The sequence below is a fragment of the Galeopterus variegatus genome, unplaced genomic scaffold (genome assembly GCF_000696425.1).
Source record: "Galeopterus variegatus unplaced genomic scaffold, G_variegatus-3.0.2 Scaffold3509, whole genome shotgun sequence".
NCBI classification, from domain to species: Eukaryota; Metazoa; Chordata; class Mammalia; order Dermoptera; family Cynocephalidae; genus Galeopterus; species Galeopterus variegatus.
In genome coordinates this window covers 183987-194411 of record NW_007729620.1, presented here as the reverse complement: position 1 = coordinate 194411, position 10425 = coordinate 183987, and the positions used below count along the sequence as shown (strand labels likewise).

Below are 10425 nucleotides of genomic sequence, written 5' to 3'. Positions count from 1 at the left end.
TAACGGTATCGCAACCCTCGGTGTCGCACCTGCACCGCGCCCAACCAGTGAGCGGACAGGTCTCTATATGGGATCCGAACCCTCGGCGGGAGCGCCGCCACACTCTACCGAGTGCGCCATTGGGCCGGCCCTTTTTTTCATCTTTTACTCTGCCAAATTTGAATATCAAATAGCTTAGTGAAACCATATTTAAGTCTCTTCTCCAAAGAACCTCACAAATCTTTGCCTCTCTGCTTATAATTAGTAATACTAAGGTGAGCCGCTGGCCACAGTTCAGAGGGGTATAGCTGACCCATATTTTATTTTATTTTATTTATTTTATTTAATTTATTTTATTTAATTTTATTTATTTTATTTTATATTTTATTTAATTTTATTTATTTTATTTTATATTTTTATTTTTATTTTATTTTATTTTTAATTTTATTTTATTATTTTTAAATTTTATTTTATATTTTATTTAATTTTATTTATTTTATTTTATATTTTTATTTTTATTTTATTTTATTTTTAATTTTATTTTATTATTTTTAAATTTTATTTTATATTTTATTTTATTTTATTTTATTTTAATTTGTGGGGGTGTGCAGCTGGCCAGTATAGAGATTGATCCCTGGACGTTTGTGTTATCAATACCACAGTACCATGCTCTAACCAACTGAGCTAACTGGCCAGCCCCCAAACTGCATTTTAAAAATGGGAACAAAATGTAGATTTCTGTACCACCCGGCCTCAAAATTTAAAAAAAAAGTCACTAGAGATCAGCCTCAAGTACAACTGTGTTAACTAGAACAAACTAGTTGTGAGGACTAGATTCTGGTGTTTGATGTCTTTTCCCTAGAATGTTTTGAAATCTCTTAATAATTCTTTTTTTGGGGGGGAGGGGGGGACGGCTGGCCATTACGGGATCTGAACCCTTGACCTTGGTATTACAAGCACCACACTCTCCCAAGTGAGCTAACCAGCTCCTAAAATCTCTAATTCTTTGAGAAGTGTTTGTATTGAGTGTAGTATCTTTTTACTGACCACAGTTTTGGTTCTTCTTATTTTTATTGTTTCTTCATTTAGGGGTCTTGTTCCTCGCCTCCTAGGTGACATCATTTCTTTGTGGCTGTGTAACTCGCTGGCCTACCTCGTCAATACCTATGCACTGGACAGTGGGGTAGGTTGTGACCTTGGTGAGATGTGCCAGTGCTGGCTTTTTTGTCTTCACCTGGCAGCTAGATTAGCTTTAAAGTAAGATGACAGTTTGCTGTGTGCCAGACTGAACATTATAGAGCTAAAAATATCAGTCGAATTTTGTAAAAGATTAGTAAAATGACCCATACTGTTTACTATAGAGAGATATACCTTTTGGTTTCTACGATGTGACAGAGTATGCCGAAGAGGTCTAGCCCTGTCATAGTTCAGGGCTTTAAAGAGAACACTTCTTTACTGATAACCTAATTTTGGAGGATATTCAGGGCTGTCATAGTTCAGGGCTTTAAAGAGAACACTTCTTTACTGATAACCTAATTTTGGAGGATACGATGAAGCAGAACAACAGCTTTATGGTGTATCTGGGTTTTTTTTGGCTACTCTGGAGTGATAAGGGGGCTCCCATATTGGGCTTTCTAGAAACCTCAGTCTGAGAGGTTTTGAGAATCAGTCTTTCCTACAAGTTGTCTCCCCTGTCTCAGCAGTTGTGGGGCCTCTGTGTACATAGGCAGCTCTACAGCTTGGTGAAAAACAGAACATACCAAGGCCTGTATGATTAAATCCACGTTGTAAGGTTCTGGAGTATACAGATGGATGTTCTCCAAAGCATCTGGTACCAAGTTGGTTACCTGTGTGTAGAGGAAGTGAATTGTCCCTTGGATACACTATAAAAGTAATTTTCCGGGGACTGTATTTCGAGGACATGGGAAAAGGCTACCCATCACATGTTCTTTTGTTTTTGAAATCCTGAGGCTATTGCATTTGTCCCTAAACCATCCTAGTCTAATATGAATTTGTCTGTTAATGTTGAATCAGGTTGATTCAAAAAGGCAGTGATGGTGACTACTGTCTTTTTATGCTCATAATCAGTATTTTATGTCTTTATGCTTAAAATTAATTTTCAAGCTGCCAAAGAAACTGATAATTTAAAGATAGAATATATTGATATGGTTGTGGGCTGTTAACTTAATATCAGCTTAATGTCCTGATTCATTCTAATAAAGGCTCTTTTGCTGTTTTAGGTTTCCACCATGAATGAAATGAAGAGTTATTCCCAAGCTGTCACAGGAGTGAGTTTTTTTTTTTTTTAAATCCACTTAACCTTCTAGGAATAGTTATTTTGTTTTGTTTTTCTTTTAAATCTGACCTGTGTCATTGCTGCTTTTAAGCAACCAGATGTCTCCCTGGGAAATCGTTCTCAATTTTGTTAATGTTTATCAAAAGGAAGAATAATGCAGAGCTCTTGCCTCATAGCAACAGTCGTAACAGCCTGCATGGTTTGGTGCTATTCAGCTTTCACAGGGGGTGTGCAGGCATTTCTGGTCACAGCTCTGTCCCTGATTCTTGGCCTGCTCACACTGTGTCTTGCTGATCCTGCACTGGAGAACTTCACCCTCTTTAATCATTATGGAGTCTTCCAAGAGTTGACTTTTAAAGTACTTTTCATTGTCTTTGGAAGGATGCTCGTATTTTCTTATTTTCTTCAGAGATGTTTTGAAATGCTTTATTTGTATTGGTTGTGTTTTCTTTTTCTCCTAAATAATGTAGTTCAGTTTTATTTGAATGAGGACTCAGTCACAGGATAAGAGAAGTCTTCTAGCCTTTTGTTAAAATGTTGGATTTAATTGTTATGTTGTGTGTTATAGGGAAGAAGCATCTCCATGCCCAAAATGTGTAACTTAGTCTTTCCAGGGGTACTGAGAAAGCAAGGACAGTGTTGGAGTATTTGACCACAGTGGCAATAGACATTTAAGGGAGAGGAAAGAAGAGAATAAAGGCGACTAGGAATGACCTAACAACTTAGCTGTCTTTTTACCATTTTACAGTTTTTTGCCAGTATGCTGACCTATCCCTTTGTGCTTGTCTCTAATCTTATGGCTGTCAACAACTGTGGGTAAGTACTCTGCATTTCTTATCCTAGTAGTTTAAGTGCCTGTATGCCTGACAGCCGAGCGTCCTGGTAGAAATTGGGAAAGAAAAGTGCAAGTGATGTTATTATTGGATTCCTGATTTTTTTCTCTATATGCCCCATGCACGAGCAGCAGCATCAGTTTCTATTTTTAAGCAGCCACCTCATATCCTTTTTTGGAATAGAGAAAGACATAAATAATATTTCTCAAGTACTCTAATTAATATACACTTGTCAGTAGTTATAGCTTCTATCTTCAAAAGAGCGAGACAATTATCAAATTTTGTTTTCAGAATTTCTTTTTTTTTATTTTAAATCTTTATCCTCTTTTTGATTAAGGTGACAAAAGTTATGTCAGGCATTAAATGAAGCGTCTGTACCTCTTTCCTAGGGACTTCATGGAGAAAGTGAGTTGTAAAGAAAGAGAAGTAGGAAATTTGGTCTATGGAAAGTTTCTTAATCTTTCCCTGTATTGGTTGGGAAGGGTGCCTGGTGGTGGACACCATTGATTTCCAACTTCTAGATGCCACATGACCCTGCTGAGTTGGGCAGAAGCTTTGCCTCTTTTTTTTTTATCTTTCTTTCATTTTTCTTTTTTTTTTTCCTTCTTTATTTCTTTTGCTTCTTTTGTGAAGTTGCTTCTTGATTTAATTCAAAACTCTGTTCCAATATGGTAGCTGATATAATGTCATTAGACGTGTCATTGTCTTCCAATCAGATATCAAATAGCTGTGTGGAGTTTTAACCAGAGTTTGACTATTGTGTTACATGCTGTTTGTTTTCTGATTTGTAGGGCAGCTGTCACGTTTTAGCCCAAACTTGAAGGATGAGTTAAATGTATTATTATTATTATTATTCCTTACAATGTTTTCAAGAGGAAGTGATTATGGGTTATACCTGAGCAGGAACATATAGTCACCACTATTGCTATCCATTGTTATATTTAGGTTCTTTGTGAACAACAATTAGTTTTTAAATCCCCTTTCCATCCTCTTTAATTGTGTTCTATAATTTCATTTCTCCATAAATGAAAAACCTAAATGTTTTAGAAAATAAGATTGAAGTTTATGTTTATTTGTTGATTTGAAACCTAAATGTAGGGGCGAAATCCCTTTTGGATGCTCAGTCTTTACCAAGCCCCAGTATAGTTTGTTTTATTAGAACTAGAATTGCCTGTTGGGGGATTCTACATAGGAGAATATTTTGACAGAGGTTTCTCAGACTCCTGAGAGAACATTTTGTAAATACTAACGTGAGTAGCTAGTCTTTTTTCTACTTCAGGCTTGCTGGTGGGAGCCCTCCCTACTCCCCGTTGTATTCTTCTTGGCTAGATTGCTGGTGCGTGCTACAAAAAGAGGTATTTCTTTCTCTCTCTCTCTCTTGTTTTGTTTTTTTTTGTTTTTCTTTGTTTTCTTAAATAATGTCTCTGGAGTCCCAGGTTAACTCTCGTAGCTCACTTTTTAGGTGCCAATTAATGTATGCTTTATGATCTGTATATCACTCAAGCACAACAGTAAGATGTGATGCTTAGAAATCATCAGACTGGGTAATGAAGAAGTAAGAATCCCTAGATGTAATCTAGAAGTCATTTTTATTTTATTTATTTATTTTTATTTATTTATTTTTTTGTCTTTTTTGTGACCGGTAAGGGGATCACAACCCTTGGTGTGGTGTCGCTCGCACTGCGCTCAGCCAGTGAGCCCACCGGCCATCCCTATATAGGATCCGAACCCGTGGCAGGAGCGTCACTGCGCTCCCAGCCCCGCACTCTCCCGAGTGCACCACGGGGCCGGCCCCTAGAAGCCATTTGAGTGATCGCATTGGAGTTGCAAATAGGGTCCAGGTAGGTAATGATCCTGGATGTTAAAATCACAGCCTTGATTTCAGACTCTTTTTTTCCAAATTCGCCTTTAGCTTCTCAGAATCTCCTCATATATTCCCCACAGTGTAGATGAAGAAACAGAAAAATAATGGGCCGGCCCGGTGGCGCACTGGAGAGTGCGCTGCTTGGGAGTGTGGTGGCGCTCCCGCCGAGGGTTTGGATCCCATGTGGAGACCGGTTCCCACTCACTGGCTGAGCGTGCTGTGGGCGCAGCACCGAGGGTTGCGATCCCGTTACTGGTCAGTAAAAAAAAAAAGACAAAAAGGAAAAAAAAAAAGGAAAAAAAAAAAAGAAATTATTTACTTATGACAAATTATTTGTCACAAGGCTGTTTACAGAGCTGATCTCTTACTTCTAGAGTTTTGTTAGTGGATGGTTTTTGTCCAGACTCCAATTTATGGTTTATTATTGCTATGGGGTATATTATCTTCAACCAAAAATTCTTGATCAATCTAGACAAAGCTTTATTAGAAACTAAAGTAATGGATGGGCTATGGGCTAAACTTAGCATGAGATTACTTAAAATGACCTTCAGTTTAAAACTGTTTTTGAGTGGGAAGCACAGAAGAAAGTGCATGCAGAAGCTCCTTGTTGCATTACTGCGTAGTACTAGTGATACATCTGAGAAAGTCCTGTGTTCACAGAGCCCAGGCTCCCCAGCCTGCACTTGGAAGGAAAAGTCCAAGTGTTGCTCTGGTTGCTTTTGCTCAGGATGCATTTCCAAAAAGCCCCACTGTGAATCCAAGCTAGAACACTTAAATGATTTCTGTATAGACCTGCTATGAACATTCTGGGTTTCATTCTGAGTTTTACATTCTCTTTATTGGACAGTCTCCTACCATGGTTTCCATTTGAAAGGGAAGAGGGCCTTTCTTCCCCTACTTCCTAACTAACCCCTGCTGTAGGGAGAGAGCAGATAGAAAATGGATTAGGGTGTCAGACGTGCCTTACCCAGGGAACAGTTGATCCTGTAGGTGCTTGAGACAACAGCAAATCTCGATTGGGCATTTAGTATATATCAGACTGTGCTAGAGTTTTCTATGCAGCAACTCATATAATTCTCAAAATAGCTGTGCAAGGAAAGGTATCATTCTTTGCCATCCTATTTTCACATACAAAAAAAAAAATGGGGCTTAGAGCAGTTTAATGCCAATTTTGTAACCCAGGGCTTCACCATCTGTATTTGGGAGAGCCAGGATTTATACTCAGGCTGTCTAACCTCAGAGTCTACTCAGTTGCACTAAGAAACACTATTACTTTTTTTGTTGTTTTTGGTGGCTGGCCAGTACATGAATCGAACCCTGGACCTTGGTGTTATCAGCACCATGCTCTAACCAACTGAGCTAACTGGCCAGCCCTAGAACACTACAGCTTAATTATAAGGTTTTATAAGTACTTTTTAGGAACTCGAACATTTCATTAAAAAATAAGTAAAAGCTAGTGCTTACTGAGTGGTAGGCACTGTTCTGAGCACTTTATGTATATTGCCTCATTTGGTAACCCAGCTAGAGAGTGGCAAAGCCAGAATCCAAACTGGGCATATCTAAGAAAGGAAGAAATTCTTGCCTTATTGATGAGGAGAAATTGTAGTTAGTTCCAAAGTCACTCAGTAAGTCCCTATGCTGTAGTGATAGTCCCAGTTATGACTCAGAGAGACATGTCCATCTGGATCTGTCTGCTGATTTGGATTGGCTGACCTCATTTTCACACTAGACTTTATTTGTGTGTTGTTGTTGTTGTTTTTCAGGGAAATATGAGCCGAGGAAATAGCTTGTTCTTCCGGAAAGTCCCCTTTGGGAAGACTTACTGTTGTGACCTGAAAATGTTAATTTGAAGATGTGGGACAGGGACAGTGACATTTCTATAGTCCCAGATGCACAGAATTATGGGAGAGAATGTTGATTTCTATATGGTGTGGCGCGCTTTTTTAATAATCATTTAATCTTGGGAAAATGCAGGTGTTTGGCCTTTTTTGTTCTTTTTTTTCACAGCACAACATAATTTACCACTAATATTCTCCCTCTAGTTATTCTGAAATGGAACATTTTTGCTCCAGATCCTCAATTTTCTTAAACAGGAAAAAAAAAAGTTGTATTTTCCTAAAGGTACAGGCAGGTTGACATGTGATATGAGTCTCAGTTTAAGCTTTTGTAAAATAAAGTACAGTCCCAAGAAAAAGAAATAATTCTGTAAAACTTAAGAAAATTAATAAGGCTACCTACATGGCAGGTTATGAATTACCTTTTCTTGGGTATACCCTAAAAAGTCAGCAGCATCCACGAGAGTCTCCTTCCCATTGTATGCCTCTGAGCAATTTGATTAACTTTGTTTCTTATATTTCAAAAAAAGGACAATACATTGCTAAATTATTACTAGCAACCTCTATGTGAGGCATCCATGCCTTCATTCTGTTATTGCAAAGTAATAATAAATTGTCACCAACAACAAAGAAAAAGTAACAATTATAGAGAATAAGCAAGATTTGGAAAGGAAGTATAATGACATTTTTTTCCCAAAAGAAATTCTTGTTTTCACATGAAATAAGAAAAACAAATACTGCCCCAGTAGCCCCCTTCTCTAAGAACTTAAGTCTTTGCCAGTCCCTAAATTACATCATTATACGGTTCTAATTGTGCATAACCTCTTGTTCTTCAGGTTTTTTTGTTGTTTCCTTTTTATTATTGTTGCGGAAGATGAGTTGTTTGATTTTTATTCCTGATGATACCCTTGGAAAGTGTATTTGCAACTCCATATCTGGTAATGCAGACTTCAGTCCACAGGGTTCTTAGGAGAGTGACCACCTTGCATATCATACCCTCAGGCATGTTGACAAATATTTATGGGGGCAGGGGATATCACTTTAGAAGGAAATAAAATTCAACTCAAGCATCAAGCTCCTATTTATTCAGGCCTTTTAAAAGCAAGTTAAAATGCTCTGAAACAAGAAAGCTTATTGTTTCACTTATTCAAATAATCCCCTGGGATGTTGCCAAATGTGTAAGCACTTAATTCGCTGCTTCGGAGACTTCTGTCAAAGCAGCAGCACCCGTAATATTAGAGTGAGCATGTGGGGATCTCCTCCCCCAGGGTTTAGGGATACAACCTGAAGCTCTTGAGTAGCTTAGCTTAAAGTGTCTTTGATGTCTGTCTCGAAAAGTCATGTAAATTTTATATACTATTCAATATTATTATCTGCATTTGTTTTAATATAAAAGTGTTTTGCATTACCTACTTTTTTCTCCCAAAAAAACTTTTAAGTAAAGATGATCTAGGAAAATGCCATGTTTATCCTGTGGCTTCTGTGCACATACACACTTTCCTTATCCTGAGAAGCATGTCTGATTGTAATGACCAGTCTACCACCAGAGGGTGCCAAGGCTTCGTTTTTGTCTGTGCAAGTTGGGATGCGGAGAAATTTCACCAAGGACTGGGGTTGCTCAATCCAAATACAAGGGATCTTCAAAAAGTTCATGGAAGGATTTATATTACCTTTTAATTCCAATTTTTCCACAGACTTCTTTTGGAGGGGAGGGAGAGTGGCTGGCTTGTACGAGGATCCGAATCCACAGACTTTTTGAAGTACCCTCATACTAGTCCAGTTGTTTTGCTACATCTAAGCTGTAGGTCCAGTATGGATCCTATACCTGTGGTCCTCCATAAAATTTTATTGTAAACTATTAACAAAAGTTTGAAGTATATTGAGGGCTAGTAAATGCAGGTAGGTGCTCTTAATGTACATGTGTGTGAAATAATGAACTGACTCAGCAAATAATATAAACTCAGATAAATGTTATTTGGTAAGCTACACCTGTGAAAATGGACAAGTGGTTTATCTTTGGCGGTGCCAAGCTAAGTTACTGAGAAGTATTCCCCTAGAGAGGTATGATGACCATTGAAACCTCAATGGGAGAAAGGAATATGGGGTTTCCTGGAACTTTGGGGGTGATTGTAAAAACACCAGAGTAAAAAAGCAACCTTTAAAAAAAAAAAAGCAACCTTAGGGTGAAAGAAACATTAAACATAAGCCCTATATTCCAGCTTCCCGCTCTTACCTAAACACACCTGGGCTTTGCTGTAATTTCTCATTCTAAAAATATCTTCCTTTCCCTCTTCCCATTGAAATTTTTCCTATACTGTAAGATTCAGTTTTAATGCCATCTCTCTGTGAAGTCACTCATAGTCCTCCTAACCAGATGAAGGCTTTCCCTTCAAACTCCCCCTCTCTCATAGCATGTAATTACAGTACCAAAAACTGACAAACACAAACTGCATGCAACACCAAGTCCAGGTTTCACACTGATAACATTGGTTCTCTCTAATTTGAAAAATCTGTAGAAAAACTTTTATTTGGGAGTCAGCCCCTGGCTCACTCGGGAGAGTGTGGTGCTGATAACACCAAGGCCACGGGTTCGGATCCCATGTAGGGATGGCCGGTTGCTCACTGGGTGAGCATGGTGCTGACAACACCAAGTCAAGGGTTAAGATCCCCTTACTGGTCATCTTTAAAAAAAAAAAAGAAAAACTTATATTTAGCCCTTTAAAACAGGCAAACTAAAACATCAGCCTCATTGGGCTTTATAGAAAAACTGGCTGGCTCCTCTGGTTGGCCTTAACATGAGAAAAAACAAACCAAACTAGCTGGCCAAGTAGCGGTAAATGAAAGTGATCTGTTTAAGGTGCTATGAGGGGTAAGGGAGCAAGAAGGAAGAACAAACATTGGAGACTAATGACTGCCAAGCCTGTTGTGTAAGTTTGAATTCTCATAATTTTTGGTAGGACGGTATCCCTGTTTTGGATATAAGGTGATTCAGATTAAGTAACTCACTCAAAATCATATAGCCAGTAAGTTTCAGAGCTGGATTCGAACTTGGGTCTATCAAATTCCAAGGCATTTTACTTTGTGGAGGTCATAAAATGCTGAGAAAAAGCCAATAAACCAAATGATAATATAATAATTCATCCACCTGAGGGAAAAAGGCCCTGCATCTGTAGTCAAAGCAGTGAACCCAACAACACGACTCCCGACAGAATAGTGAGTAGAATGGCCTGAAATCAGGAAAGCTGTAGCGCTGGCCTTTACAGGATGGTAAAGACCGGAAGCAACTCCAAGTCGGAAGGATTGCCATTACTTTTCTAGATGTGATGATGGTTTATGTAGATAAAACTAAATTACTGTGTGACAAGGATCTGTTCCTAGAAGTACCACATCAGTTCAATGTAGTTAGACAGCTAATACACACTTCTTGAAAGTGGCCTACGTGTCAGCACCTCTGGTGGGTACCTTTAAAACATCCTTGTGCATTGGATGAGTTCATTCAAGGCTGCCTCCTGAAGTACCATAGTGGTTTCTATTTTGGGTGTTGTTTTTTTTTTTTTTTTTTTTTTTTTTTTTTCTAATAGAGACAAAGATATGTTTTATCTCCTTTTCGGAGATGTT

General features: G+C 38.3%; 1 protein-coding gene and 1 non-coding gene across 2 annotated transcripts in view; one reads left to right on the top strand and one right to left on the bottom strand.

Moving 5' to 3' along the window:
- The window catches only part of MTCH2 (mitochondrial carrier 2), a gene marked incomplete at its 5' end in the record, with an annotated part of 20000 nt that extends 11732 nt beyond the window's left edge, over positions 1 to 8268 (top strand). Inside the window, 5 exons of the mRNA XM_008585281.1 lie at positions 1069 to 1162; positions 2220 to 2267; positions 3024 to 3091; positions 4388 to 4463; positions 6736 to 8268. Coding sequence (XP_008583503.1) covers positions 1069 to 1162; positions 2220 to 2267; positions 3024 to 3091; positions 4388 to 4463; positions 6736 to 6822 — 373 coding nt within the window. The remainder of the gene's footprint in view (positions 1 to 1068; positions 1163 to 2219; positions 2268 to 3023; positions 3092 to 4387; positions 4464 to 6735) is intronic.
- On the bottom strand, positions 6268 to 6341 carry TRNAI-GAU. Its single transcript has one exon. It is a non-coding gene; the product is annotated as a tRNA-Ile (tRNA).
- Positions 8269 to 10425: the final 2157 nt, after the last annotated feature.